This window comes from Balaenoptera physalus (genome assembly GCF_965194825.1).
Source record: "Balaenoptera physalus genome assembly, chromosome: 2".
NCBI lineage: Eukaryota > Metazoa > Chordata > Mammalia > Artiodactyla > Balaenopteridae > Balaenoptera > Balaenoptera physalus.
The window spans coordinates 65,674,986-65,690,497 of NC_138883.1; the positions used below are offsets into that span (position 1 = coordinate 65,674,986).

The 15,512-nt window shown below is 44.2% G+C and overlaps 1 protein-coding gene across 12 annotated transcripts in view; it reads right to left on the reverse strand.

The window, feature by feature from the left end:
- Window positions 1-15,086, reverse strand: part of NPAS3 (neuronal PAS domain protein 3) — an 858,029-nt gene extending 842,943 nt beyond the window's left edge. For 6 of the 12 annotated variants that reach the window (XM_082452092.1, XM_082452090.1, XM_082452091.1 and 3 more), the window contains exon 1: window positions 14,362-15,086. In XM_082452092.1, coding sequence (XP_082308218.1) covers window positions 14,362-14,519 — 158 coding nt within the window. In that variant the 5' untranslated portion in view covers window positions 14,520-15,086. Of the gene's footprint in view, window positions 1-9,826; window positions 9,959-14,361 lie in introns of those variants that run through there. The other 6 variants (XM_082452086.1, XM_082452087.1, XM_082452085.1 and 3 more) reach the window with 2 other exon arrangements.
- Between the last annotated feature and the right edge of the window lie 426 nt (window positions 15,087-15,512).

Below are 15,512 nucleotides of genomic sequence, written 5' to 3' on the forward strand. Positions count from 1 at the left end.
GTTATCTCTGAAGACTGCTTCTGTTTCCATTGTTTCATCCTTTAGCATTCACATATCAGAGCAATAAGTATTTCATTACTGGTTTATCTGTCCAGAGGCTTGAGAAGCGGTAACAATTAACCCTCCCTTCACAGTGATTGATACAGGCTTTGCTTTCAATTTGTTCCACTACACAGATCATGAAATTCTGAATGCAATCATCCTCATTGACCTACACTTTCAAACACACAGCTACAATGAGACGAAAGTAATTATTAAAAGGAACACAGGACTACTAAGATCTGAAACAAAGTCTTTTAAAAATCTGTTAGATGACCTTCTGGTAAAATTGGCAAATTTTGATGTTAAGGAAAATGATAGCTTTGTGTCCCTGCCTGAAAATGCAAGCTGATCAATGTATATTGTGGTGACTGTACTGACTGCAGTATGTACTTCCAAAATACAGAAAGCCGTTTTAGAACTGTTACAAACTAGAGATAAACTGTCAACATTGTAGCTTAATCTGCCTAAAATTTTTTTCAAGGAAACTCAACTTCCTGATTTGTGTATAAACAACAAACATTGACCAAAGCAGAGAAAGAAGATTGGTAAAAGCAATAGCTTTACTCTATAAGAAGAGTTGCATACCTGAGTCCTACATCTTCCCTCTCCATTTTCCCTTTAGGTGAAGATTCACAGTAAGAAATGAATACATTTTTCACAAAGTCTGAAAAATAGCTTCAAATAAATATTAATCTACTGCAATCGATATATATGAGGAATGGAGAGGGGAGAGTAGGAGAGTGGTGACTACAGAACTATATTAAAACAAGGGTTGCAGTTAAAGAAAATCAGGGCAGAAAGCAAGGCAGCAGGCCTGAGGCTCTAATCACAGAACAGAGTGATGGAGATGAACCAATACTGCATGGATTAGCAATGAATTATTTTGAACTGTAATCATATGCCTGCACAGAAGAGAGGCAAAACTAGCCATTACTCATAAACTGATCTGCTGATTTCTTGAGAGAGTTGGGGGGTAGGGGGGGGGGGAGTTGATGAGAATAAATTCATATGTTAAACTAATTCAGAATAATGAAAACCTAAAGATGTGGTTACACTTCAAGTTATATTCTATTTTTAATGTCTGCTACATACTACATAATATGGGATGTTTACAGTATAAACTGTAAAGTGCTTGGATTCAAGTAGGATTAATCCAACCATTTCTTCTAAGGTTAGGATGTGAGATATTTACTCCACTCTCCATTTTTTCTTGTCCAATAAAACCATTTCTGAATAACTTTAATACCCCCAAATACAAAACATTTAAGTATTTAGCTATAAAGAAGAAACAGCATTCAAGGAACTAACTTCCTTTGGATAATCTGAAAAATTCATACCAAATGAGGATTCAATTGTTAGAACTAATTTTGTTAGGAAGAAGAAAAATCAAAACTGCTGGTAGCAAGAGATTCCTGAGATTCTTATGAACAGACTGTTTAAATGAAGAGCACTTTAATCAGTAGAGGAATCCTCACGTTTCTAATGTCTTGCTGTGCATTCTGCAGGTTATAGCAGCAGCTGGTAGAGGTCATATATCTTTTGTGAGCATCCCAAAAAGGCTCACTGCCAGACTGTTAAATTATGAATAAGCAATGAACAAAAGAATGCAGATACGGTGGTGACAAGATAATCCAAGCAAATTTATCTATGACAAATTTCACAGGATTAACAAATTACATTTACACAGAACAATAAAAATGTGCAAAAAAAAAATGATGAGCCTACTTTTCCTTAAAGCATTAGGAAAACAAAAAAGTCACCAATCCGCTGCATATATTTAAATTTAACTTGATCTAAAGTAAGACATTTATAATATGTTCAAGATACCTTTGTAACATTTTCCCATTTCAGGTAGATCTATACATACATGGTATATCTGGTTTATGTTTTATATATGTTACACTGTAAAGACTATATATACATATATGTATGGCTTATATATAAATCATGTATACAACATAAAGAAATCTCCTACAATAAATAAAAATCATCCCATTCATATATATGAATAGAATGGATATGTTTTTAAGAAATAGATTTTCAGGAATGAATTATTTTTGTAGGGAAAAATGCTCCCTCAATCAGTGCAATACATATTAGCTACTAAAATATCCTTATTATTGATATCTCCTTTTTCTAGGACCAGAAAGAGAGGTTCTGCAAACAGTTTCAATCATTCCACTTGCTCCTACCAAAATACTGCAGTCTTTATGAGTAAAGTGCTTCTGAATGAAGTTCAGAACTAGTACCCTTTTCTGCAGTGTTACAATAGCAGAAAGGAAGTCATAGTTGGGTGGGGGGGGAGGATAACTGATTTCAGCTATATTCACTAAAGATGACCCTTAACCCAATATTACACTTTTCTTTATAATAAAATTTTTAAAATAAATCTTACAAATGAAGAAAGCCCCAGTCTATCAGAAGTAATCAGATATTACTGAAATGACCTGTGATTCCATAAAATGGTCTTAAAATGCTATGTGGCACTACTTTCCAAAATATGTGATAAATATTTAAGTTTTAATGTTATATATAACCTCAGTACCCAAGTCAGAGCTCTTTAATTCTGCATTAGCATACTGATGATAATAAAATACTGTAATCAGATATAATTTCTTTTAAGATGATCTGAATGCTGTTTGAAATTTTGTAGCCTATTTTTCACTTATACTTCCTATTGACTGTTGCTTTTTATCGTGCATATTTTAGCAAAACATCTCTCTAAATGAGCCCTTTCCAACATTTCACAAGGCAACCTATTCTTTATGTAAACAAGAAATTTTCTGAATGTAAAAGTGAATATTTAATTAAGTTACACAAGCAAAATACTCAGCTTTCAACCACAAATACTCAAGCGCTGCTTATCTAGCCCTTTCAAGCCCTGAAATTCCTACTATACATTTTTTTTTTTTAAAGGAAGCTATTTGGTTGACAGTATTAGATCTAAAAACGGGAAGATAAATGTGGCATGCTTGTGTATTACCTCAAATCTAGCATACATTCTACAATGAGCAGTGATAGAGTCAGATGCTACAAAGTTTCCTAAAGTATAGCTTTTGTCAAAGAACTGTTACACACCAGACCAACCCCTGTGATCCCTGGCATTAGAGGAATTAAAATGTTACCAAGACTTTCCCTTCTTGAAGATGCGGCAAGTGTGTGAGCGTCTGGGAGGAGGGTGGGGGGAACTCAATAAGGATAACTTATCACTTGTGTATTTATTGTGGTCCATTTTTAACATGTTTTTAATTAAATGAGTTAATTAATATACGTAAAGCCCTTAGAACAGTACCTGGTACACAGTGCTATATAAATGCTTGCTGTCATTATTATAATGCCAGATAATTTGGCAAGAGGCCAACTTTTGAGATATACAAGAGTCCTTATATATCTCAGAAGACAACATCCAGAAATACAGGAACTAGAGTGTGTTATTCAGAAAGCCTATGAGGTTGTTTCTACCCATTCAGTGGCAAAACTATCCCAAAATAAAAACATCTCAACTGTAATCTTTAGATTAAACTGTGGCACACTCTGAGGCAAGAATAACACGAGCGGAAGAGGTCACTGAATACTTCAGTCTAAGACCAAAGAGGCCTATGTACATGGCAAACTGATTCTTCTGAAACCATTCAGTAAAATATCTGCCCCAAAGTATAGACAGCTGTGGAGCTTGCCCACAAAACTACCGGAATGTTAAAAGGTAGAGTGAGAATAATTTCTTGATTCTTCCTCTAACTTTATAAACACGGCATTTCTGAACTTCTCCAAACATCTGAGGAAGGACCAAGAAGCAGAGATCTAGTTCACTACTCACAGCACACACAGTCGTTCTGCCATAGGAACTTTCTGGCATCGGCTCAGAAATCCCCGACTCTAGAAAATCCAAAAATGTAGGCCCCTCCACACTGCAGTTAAGTACATTTCTAGAGACAAACCTGATTTCAATCTCTAACTCTACCACCTTCTTTGGGAACAATAAGCCTCTGTTTTCCATCCATAAATGTGGATATTAGCACTTCCCTTGTAGGGCAGTGGGGAAACCAATGAGAAAATTACTACGAAGTATTTAACACAGGGCCTGAAACATGTAATGTCCAATAAATCTTTATTATGATCATATGTGATCTATTTTCATTTTAAAATCCCATCAAAGATCTTTAAAATTTTTTGCTATAATTTCATTTACATCATATAGCATCTTTTCTTTCTTTCTCCCAAGAACCTCTAATCATTTTATAGTCATTACTTACAATATTTTACAGGCTGAATACCTGTCCCCGCAGAACACTAAGCTAACAGAAGTCAAAGGAGATAAGGAGCCTTATTTATAGGTGTATGAATTCTGTACTTCCTACTCTTCCAGAAAAGGGTGTTTTCTGGCCCTTGATAATATTTCACATATCCAATATAAAGACAAGTCTGTAACTAGAGCAACTGCTCTTACAGGGTGTATTATTCACCACTATCCCCCGCACAAGTCATGATGGTCCACTGCAGAGGTTGGATGAATAAAGCTGAATGAACAAACCAATCAATAATTATAGTCGGGGCCCACGAGCAGTTTGGACAACAGTAGTGTACGATTTTCATCTTGCCTCTCATGATTTGTACACGAGATCACAAGTATTCCAATTCACCAAAACATTACGCTTTAGACATGTATACAGACAACTTCAAGTGTTGTTTAATCTTGTCACTGCCCTAGTAATTTCAGATATAGTAGCAGTCACCTTCCTCTTACTAAGCCATGTCCTGCTTATGCACTGTACTATTATTAATATTACTACAAATTATTCTATGTACGGTTCTATCAAACTTACTAGTGCAAACATCCTATTCACACTAATGGGGCCCAGCGCAGTAAAATATACCATTCAGTTACAGTTGGTTTATTACACTGCCCAACGAGGAAAAAAAAAAAAAAAAAGGCACTATTTACTGTGAAAATACTAACATTAAATGCAAAGCAAACATAACTGAATTTTCCCATAAATTCAGGAAGTTCTTAGCTAATCATAGTATAGATTTAAATATTTAAAGTTTCACATATTCCATTATGAGCAACTTTGGAAGCATTTAAATTTTAAAATTAATATTTAATCAAATGAACTACAATTTTCAACATACTAACCCTTACACTAGGTTTCAGCCTTACCCATTGCATGCAATTAAAGAAATGTTGATAAAGCACTTGAAGTTAGATTCTAAGCCAACGGCAATGCAGAATTTTTTAAAAGTTAATTCAAGAGATGAAACGCTATAATATAGAAAAAGTAGCCATGTAAACGTAACAGGGGAGGGGCTAGCTCTGCTCTCACGTGTGCTTAATTTTCTTTAAATTTAGTGCGTGGCATTCTGCATAGGAAAGAGGATCACTAGAATTGCAGGAAAAAACAGGAAAAGAAAAATGGACTATCCAAGGGTCATTAGTAATAATAATAAAGCACTTAAGGAAGTTTACAGAGAAAAACATTACCAGGAATGATTCAGAAATCTCTGTGACATATCCCCTGCAAATATCCCGCAAAATTTAAAGCTCAACAGCTTAAAAAATAACTAAATAAAAGCTAAACTGCCTAAATCCTCCCCCAAAAGTTCTGCTTTATAAAAGCATATACAGTACAGATACACCATCATAGAAAACCTCACCACAGAGCAGGGCACCCTGGACATCAGGTCCGGTTTCAAACAGATGCAATTTTAACATGCCACTGGGCCAGAGTAAAAGAGTTGAAGGGTTCATGGAAACTCTGGCATTCCCATAAAATAGATCTATTGTAGGTAGGGGCAACCATTGTGCAGAAGAATTTTGGGGAAAACTCAAACTTCATATTGCCAAAAATATCAAGCTGTTACAATCTGTAGATAATTGCAATATAATTCTTACCTATTCATTGCTGAACAAGACATTAATTTCCCATAACTTTTAGTCAAAAATAAGTCATATTTTTAAGAATATTTTAAAGACACAAGGACTAAAACTTTACTCATAATACCACTAGGTGCTAAAAAATAACTCATGTAACTTTTTTTTTTTAAACCAAAAGCATTAAATAATGTTGGATTCGAGTTTGCTCATTGTAACAAATCAAATCTAGTAATTGGCATATTACAGATTTGAAGTAGCTTTGTGTCTCTCAATTTATAAATCAGAAATTGGAAATACGAAAGGATGTTGTAATGTGGGAGGGTCCTACGTAATGAAGGTCATTATAACTCCTGGCTCCAGAGCTATACAATCTAATATCCTCTCTGGTGGTTCTATGATATGCCCATGCATTACAGTTCTTGTTGACAGTCTGTTGCCTTGGAAATATTTCATTATTTCAGTTTTTCCATTTGTAGACCCTTGGCCTTGTGATATGAAGTCCATCCTATTTCATATTTTCGATTATCATTTAAGCAATCTTGTGGAGCTATTTATATATAAGCAAGTGTTAGACAACGCACATCATCATTTATCACTCTGTGTTTAAGCTTACACTGTAGGAAGAAATACCTCCAAAAAAGTCTCCACCACCACCTTTACTTTTTAAACCAAAAGCCCTGTGCAAATGGAATATGCTTTGCAAACCAGCATGGGCATATCGGATGCCTGACACTTCTGTCTGTCTAATTTTCTTGGTTATACATTCACATAGTGGAAACACTCTGTGGTAGTGCTATATAATTTTGCAGCCTATTGGAGTTTTTTTTCGGTTTTTGGTTTTTGTTTTGTTTAAATGCACAAGGTTTTCAACTTGTTCTTTCAGGCTCCAAAGAGACACCTTCTGTGTGTATGAGTCAGAGAAATTTAAGGAGTACTAAATAATAATGTAAGACATTATCAAGAAAAAGCTTCTCTTTCCAAAATTTACTCTGTAAACATTATTAGAAGAAAATGACTTTTGTACTGTATTATTAAACTCAGGTCAGATATGTCATAAATAAACAATAAGACAATTCAAAAGATATATTTTTTCAAGTTTTTGATTACTGGTATATTTGAAAAGCAGTAAAGAATAGTGTCCATGAATGCCTTTATGAAATCAATGATTTGGAAACCATTTTTTAAGTAAAAGGGAGGAGATCACTTAAAGCATGTCCACAGAAAGCCATCCTTTATAAACATATTTGTGTTCAACCATTACAGAGAAATCATACTACTAACCAGCAAGTTCAGGCACAAAGTGCACATAAAGGTAAAATGACTACTTAGCTGAAGCAAGTAACTATGAAAAACACCCCCTCCTGAACCAACCATCTGACTTCCCATTTCTCATTACAAAACCAAATCAACTAACATGTGTAATGTTTACACTTAAAGTGTTAAGAACATTTAAAACCCTAATAACAAAATGAACCCTCGGGGCATAAAACAACTGTTTGGATAACGGGCCAAGTTTGTGGTTATTACTGTTTGAAAACATTTAGTTTTATAACTCCTTCCTTCCTTTCCTCTATATCGCTCCTTCCGCCCCTCCCTCCTTAGTACTACTCCCTCTCCCTACAGGTTAAACCTTCTCAGATCCAACCTTTAAAATGACAGCATCCGAGCTGAACAAGAAGATGCTATTAAAGGGCATTAAATTAAATACAGTATATCCTCCTACAACTTCAATCAGAATTTCAGACCAAGTGTTATTTAGTTCAGCTCTCAAGTGGAGCGGAATAACAAATCGCGCACTTTGATTTACCTTCTTCGAATGCCAAATGGAGACAGGTGATAAAGAACGCGCTCATGCACAGGCTATGAAGTTTCCTCTAGAAATTAATTCTATCTTCAAGATTCCCATCTCAGAGAAATTCCCAAAATGGCACACAAATAGGCCTCTGCTAGAGAGATTACTGGGGCCATCCCAGTAAATACACTTACTACCAGCAGAACTGGGGATGAAGGAGGCAAAGAGGAAGGAAAGAACGGAGGAAATCAATTACAAACTTCTGATTTCAAAAAGTATTCATCACCATGTTAAATAAGAAGTAATTATTAAAAGCCTTGCACGATGCTCTGAGACATATTTTTTCTACCTACGAGAGTAAAGTACTTAATATGTGAATTCTCATAAAACACTAAGACTGAATGTTCGTTTTAGCTTTGAGTTGTCAGATAGTTAATGCTACCCACTTTTAACATCTTTAAAAACTGGACTGTGTATGATTTACTCTCAGGTACATGATTTATATAGAAATTAGCTAGAGTTTAGAATGAGTCACTTAAGTACCTACTTAAAATTATTTCCTTAATCCTGACAATTCTGCGGTCCCTACTGTATGGAGGAAACCAGCAACAGTGCAACTGAAGCTTTTTAAAGGAATAGCTTGTTTAATAATATCTCCCTACCGCCTCTTGATGTAAACTATAGGTTAAATGCTATGTTGTACCAAAAATAAAACTGCCCACGTAATAATAATTAAGTCTTGCTACTGCGGACTGCCCTCATCTTCTTTTCAAGTTCACTTAAGCCTGTGAGGAAAGTAAACATCGCTGCTTGGGGGCGGGGGGGGGGGGGCGGAGGGACAGGGGGTGCATATATCTAACCGCATTTGTTTTCCTCACGATTCAATGGGTAACATTTCATACTTCCTACTGAGCATTTTCTCCTCGGAGACAGAGAGAGATATTCACTTTGCTCAAACCAATATGCTATATGCAATTAATGTCATTAACGCTGCCAATTAATAGCAAATAGGATTCCAAACAAAGTGGGCTGGGTGGACAGCAGGAGGGAAAACCACGTGGGGCGGAGGGGTGCTTAGTTACTCCGAAATCTAACAATGCCATCCACGTAGGACGGTTAAGGAAATTTTGAATACAAACTCCCTTTCCCTTTGGCTTTGGTTTAACTAACTTCAAACAGACATGCTCGGCTGAGCTCCTTGCCTGGATAGGCAATTCTCACCAGGAACTTTTTTAAACACAGATCTCCAAACAGTAACTAACGGGGCAGAGATGCTCCAACTGTTGGCACATTTTGGATCTCGCTGTTGGCTTGCTGATTTGGATTGGAGGGTTTTCTTCTTTCTTTTCCTTATTTTCTCTGGGGGGCAAGGGAGTGGAGAGGAGGGCAGGAGAGGAGAACAGAGGGCAAAGCAGGAGACCCACAAGTTGCCGAGGCTGGGGGCGCAGCCTGGGCGGCAGGGAGGCGGCGGCCGCGCGCCTCTCTCTCCGCCCGGCCCGGCCTAGCTGCTCCGCGCGGAGACAGCCCCTCGGCGACACCGTCCGGGCCTGGCGCGAGCTCCGCGCTCCCCGCCCCCGGCCTCCTCCTCCTCCTCCTCCTCCTCCTCCTCCTCTCTTCTCCTCCTCCCCCTTCTCGCCTGCCTTCCCTCCCCCTCCCCAGCCTCATTCCTTCCTAGAGAGCAGCTGCCAAGGGACCTGCGGCGGCCCCGGGGATCCCCCGGCCCCCCCACCCGCTCCGCTGCCCCCAGTCACACAGCAGCCCCTTCTTTTCTGTTTGTTTCTCTTTCTTTTTCTTTTCTTTTTTGCTTTTCCATTCTTTTTTTTTTTTTTTTTTTCTGTCAGCGAGTCACTCCATTCGCCGAGCCGAGGAGGTGCGACCGCTCGGAGAGCCTGGCGCCGCCGCCGCTGCCGCAGCCACCGCGGGCGGACAATGCGCGCGGGGACCGCGAGCGAGCGCGGAGCCGCCAGCCCGCCGACCAGGTCCCCGCGGGCTCGCGGCCCAGGAGGCGGGCTGCGGAGCGGGCCCCGCCACCTTGGCGGCGGCGGCGGAGGCGGCGGCGGCGGCGGCGGCGGCGGCAGCAGCCGCCCCGGCGGCAGGTTCAATAAACAGAAAAGTGTTACCGTTCTCGCCTGGAAGGATCCTGCTGAAAGCTGGGCTTGGTGGGCGCCATCTTCCTGCTATTTTTTTTCCTCTCTTACTTTTTGCCTCTCTCCCCTCTCCTGGGGCGGGGGGCGTGGGGAGGGCGGGGGGGGTGTGCGTGTGCGTGGGGTGGCGGGAGTGAGTGCGGGCGTGCGCGGCGCTCAGCTGCGGCCAGGCGGGCGGCGGCCGTGGCCTTGGCCGTGGCGGCGGCGGCGGCGGCGGCGGCGGCCGTGCTGCTGAGGCGGGGAGGCTACGGAAAAGTAGTGGGGCCGGAGCCTCGCCGGCGGCCGGCCGTCCCCTCGCGCCGCCGGTGCCTCTCGCCGCAGGTCGCCGCCTCCTCCGCCGCTTGCGCCTTCTCCTCCCCCTGCTCTCCAGGCGCCGCCGCCGTCCATGCGCCGCAGAGCCCCCGCGGCCCGGGCCGCTCCGGCTCCCGAGACATGCCCAGCGCGGAGACAGGCGACCGGCGGCGGCGGAGGAGGAGGGGGAGGCGGCGGCGCGGGGGGGGGAGGCGGCCGCGCGGCCCCGCGGGCAGCCAGGCCCAGGGCCCCGCCGCCTCCGGGTTCTCGCCTCGCGCGCCGCCACACCCCCCGCAGTCACCCCACCACCGCCACCCAGAGCTGGCCCGGTGGCAGGTGGGGCACACACCCTCCCGGCGGGGGGCGGTGGGGACCTAGGCCGGGAGGGGCGGGGACGGGGAGGACGCGCAGGGGGTTCCCAGCTTGACCGCTGTGAAAGTATTTCTGGGCATTTTCCAGCTGCTTTGCTCCAGAGCGCTCTCTCGCACGCAGACACACACCCCCCTTTCTCTCTCTCTCTCTCCCTCTCTCCCTCCGTCTCTCTCCCTCCGTCTCTCTCCCTCCGTGTCTCTCTCTCTCTCCCTCTCTCTCTCTCTTCTTCCGTGTCTCTCTCTCTCTCCCTCCGTGTCTCTATCTCTCTCCCTCTCTCTCCCTCCGTGTCTCTCTCTCCTTCTCTCTCCCTCCATGTCTCTATCTCTCTCCCTCTCTCTCCCTCCGTGTCTCTCTCCCCCCCCCCCCTCTCTCTCTCTCTCTGTCTCTCTCGCTCTCTCTCGCGTTCGGGGACTGGGAAGCTCCGCTGCCGGCGCAACAACGCCACTCAGTTGCAGTTTCGAACACTTCCCTTCTCTCGAGTATCGCGGCCAGGAGGAAAGAAACAGAGAGAGGAGCTGGGAGGCCACGGGAGCGGGCTTCACAGGACGGCGTCCGGGGCGCGCCTCCGCGGACAGCGCGTGGGGGTGTGCGGGCGGAGCGGCCCCGAGGGCCCCGTGAGCGGGTGCAGCGGCGGCACAGGCACCTTGTGGCTCGGGTGCTCTCAGCAGCGTTGCAAAGCCGGAGCAGCTGCATTATTCACGCACATGCAAGTCTGCAGACCCCGGGGTTCACAAGTGAATCCCCAGGAGTTTAAACGCAGTTAGATAAAACGCTTCTCTCGACTTGGCTCCTAGGACCTGGGACCCGACCGGACTGCGGGCCTCGGGGATCCAGCCCATCTGCCTCCTTATTTTACAGCTCAGCGAGGCCTAGGGAAAGGGCCACTCAGTGCAGGGCCAGTGCTGGAATCCTATTGCCTGGGTAGCCCCTGGTCAGAGCGTTTTCTCCACTAAACCGCTCTGCCGGGTGTGGGCAGCTTTTTAGGCAGAGACTTGGGTCGGTCATGTGTCACCCAGGAAAGTAGAAAGGACTCTTAAAGCATTCCCACTTTGAATAAATGAAAGAGCCAGACGGAAAACATCAATCCTATGAGAGACTTTGCATTTTACTTTAAGCTTAAGAAAAAAATAGACCTGCAAAGGGGTCCCATTCAGTTCTACCATTCCAGTACACTGGGGCTGAGAGTTAGAAACTTGGAAAATATAAGTGTTTTTCGTGATAGACGTGTTTAATCTGCATGATGGTGTTTGAGTTCTCTTTGGAGTACACTCTACAGGTAGGAGAAGATGAGAGTGATTGAAAAATGAAGTGGAGAGTGTTGAGTACAAGATAGACAGGGGCTAGAAGGGAGGGGGAAAAGTTGTCTGCTGGAAGTTTTGGCTCCAGGACAGCCAGCTTAGGGCATTTCTACCCAAAGATGACAAATGAGAGAAGCTTGTGTTCTTCCAACAGGCCACTCTTTGCTTGAAAACCCCCCACCCCTGTCAGTCCCTCATTAGACTCCCCAAAATAAGTTAATGCAAAAACAAAGTTTTTGGGGGAAAATGATGTCGCCATTCACTCGAACAGACAGATCCAGGTCTTGAGGTGGAATCTGTCTGCCCTTCACAGCCCCTTCAGCCTAACAAGTAGGTGGCCCACATTCCCAATAAACTTCCAGAGGACAGGGGACTTGTGACTCAGACCCTGCCAATAATCCTCTTGCCCCACATGACTCGCTCCCCTGTCCCCAAATTAACTGAAATTAAAGGCAGTAACAGGTGTCATCATATCTGAGTAACGAAACCAAGAGCTACATTTTTCACAGCTAGCACCTTCTCTTCTGTCAATATGACAGAACATGAAAAGAGAAGAAGGGAAAAATACATCCCAAAGGCTAGAGTTTAGAGTTGATTATTTTTAAAGCTTTAGTCTTTAGAACTGCAGTGGGATTCAGACTTGATAAAGTGGCCCAAATTCAAAGATGAAGGTGGAAGCATCGGTACAGCTTTCGGCGTTTGAGTGCGGGACCATGGAGGATTACCCCTGCGTGCTCCTGACTTGCAGGGAAATTGGCCCTGGGAAGATCTTTATGATGAAAGACACCAACACTCAGAGAGTAAACATAAAGGCTGAAATTTCATGACCACCTCTTATGCCCAATTCATATCTTAAGGGTTAGTTGAAGTTCCCTGGAGGTCCCTGAAATCATCCAAAGGCCATCTGACATTTCTGACCCTTGACTCACTACTTCAGAGACCACACTATTGTGACTATTGCCTGCACTTCCTAGCTAAAGTGATCACTGGATTCTATTGTCATTTAAATGTTTTATAAGTGACCAAAAAAAAAAAAAAACCATAAAACCATACCTGAACCATGAAAAGGAAAAATCTAATTCTTTCCTGGTCCTTTATGTTTGAAAGAGTCCCAGATCTTTTGTATTAAAGGTTCTTGTAATCACTGAAGTAAAACAAGACTAAAATAATTTAAATAAAAAATCTCTTTGACAAGGAATAGCCTCTTTTTGACTTATTTTCAAGACTCTTTTTTTTTAAACTTCTGACAATACTCAGAGCATACAATGAAGTCTTCTACAGAATATCTGCAATACTGGGCATCAACTTGGAAAACATTCAGTGTGTTATGCAAAACCTGCTCTGGTTGCTGAGCCACTGGTTAGAAGGCACAAAATATGGCAGTGATAGATTATCTTAACCTTTTCAGTTTAAACACTGTTGGTTCAAATCAAAGGTTCTCAAATCAATGAAGTTTGAAATACAAGGTAAGAATAGGAGCTGTTATTTGAATTATGCATTGTGTATATTTTAAGTTAAATGCCATTGGCAAAGCTCTCAGATGTTTAATCGTATGCAATCTGGGAAACACAAATATTTAATTTCACACTTTCATGTGTTCTTTTTCTCCTCCCATCTTCTATAAAACTGAGCCCCACAAATGGGAAGCTTACCTTTCATACTACATTGTTAGTTTTTCTCAGCACATTTTTGTGGATTACATTTTTGATAAAATCTTGCAACATCGCAAGTTGTCCTTAAGGAAAAACTTCAGGGTTCTAGGGCTGTTGGTGGTGGTGGTAATTTTTTCCCCCTTTCTTTCCTAACTGAATCAAAGAATGTTTACTATTTCAATGTCACAACCATATTTATTTTAATCCATAAATGTTTGGAGGAAATGCAAACAATAAATACTTTAAAACTTCCTTCTTCCCACCTAACCTAACTTTGTAAAATTTGCTTCCTAACTTGCATCTCTGAATCTTACGCATTTGCATTATAATACGTATAAGATGAATACTTAACAGCGCCGAGGAGACTCGGATTTCATGCTGTATTTCCCTGTAGTAACAGGTGACATGATAACACTATTATGTAGAATTGCAAGTGTACGGCTACACGTGAAAACTGTTCCCATTCTGTTTGGAAACAAATGATCAATCAGCCTCAGGTGATCAATTGCCCCCCTGGCCGCCAGTCAGCGCGGGTCCGCACCCGGCAGAAGCATTGAGAAAATTCCGCTGAAAGGGACGAGGATCCCAAACTTTGCAAAAGCACCTTGTTCTGCGCCTCAGACTTCGCTGTAACTCCTTGGCTACGCGGGGCTCAGACTCTAGATTTGGGGCCAGGCAGAAGGCAAAGGTTGATATGACTTCGCCAGTACACTGGAGTGCCTTTCAATCGGAATTGTGAATTATTTTTTCCTGTCTTATCTGTAGAACGAGGGGCAAGCAAAGTGAGCCCTGGCGATGTGCATGTGTGTTGTAACGCATAAAACAGGAGGCAAAGTGAGTCCCACCCCAGCACCCCGGAGCGGGGGGACACCATCCCAGCCCAGGCGGGACTACTCACCGCTGCTGATAGGAGGTGATGCCCTGGACGTTCTGCGGGGTGCCGTTGGCCGCGGCGCCGGCCCTCCCCATGCCCGCGCCGGCCGGCACCCCCGCGGCCGCCCCGCCGGCTGCCGCGGCCGTCACCTGCACGCTGAAATCCGGAAAGATTCGGATCATCGCCGCGGCTTCGGCCCCCGGGCGCGGCGGCTCTGGGCTCGGGCTGGCGGGGGCTCGGGCTGGGGCTCGGGCAGCGGCGGCAGCAGCAGCAGCGCGAGCAGCGGCGGCGGCAGCAGCGGAGCCAGGCACTAGCCTGCAATCCCATTAGTGAGCCGCGGCCACTGTGCGCGGCGGAGAGGCGCTTTGATGTGCGCGCAGCGGGGTGGGGGTGGGGGGGCCGCAAGCGCAAGGAGGAGGTGCGGGGGGGCGTGCGAGGGACTTGCAAACAGCAAAACGTGTCAGGGTGGGTCCTTTTTTCCCTTTTGGGGGGCGGTGGTGCTCCCCCCTCTTTCCAGGATGTTGCTCTCACTGGCTGCTCCGACTGCGCTGCGCGAGCCCAGCTGAGGGAAGAAGGGGAGGGGGTGGCGGAGGAAGGATGCACCGGGAGGCTTAGAGAGGACTTGGCCGGTGCAAGGGGATGACGGGCAGCGGAGGGTGCCTTTCTTTCCCGCCCCCTCAACACAAACACGCACACACACACCGCGCACTTCCGACTCGAAGTGTAAGACAGGCGCGCTCTCTCCCCTCTTTTCTCTAGAGAAATAACCACCATCCAAGCAGGCTCGCGCCTCCCGCGGCTCCCTGTAACCTGGACTCCAGCCCGCGTGTGCAGGAATGGGGGCGCAGAACCTCCCCTCCGGGCCGGGACCCCTCTCTGCCCGTCTTCTGTACACTAGGCAGCGCGGGGGTTGCCAACTGCAAGTTGGACTACTGGAGAACTTGATGCTTATCGAGGAGGGATGGTGTGCAAAGGGGGGGGGGGGGGGAGGCGCTTTTGTGCAATGGAGAGTTTGTTCCCTTTATAAGAAGGGACTCTCCTCGCTTCTGGTGGGCTGGCATGTTGGTCTTGGACAAACTTGTGAGGCGGGGACTGCAGGTGCAGCTGGAGGGATTCGGGTGTGCCCCTGATGACCCATCTCTATCGCCCCTTTCGAACGATGAAACGGATAAATT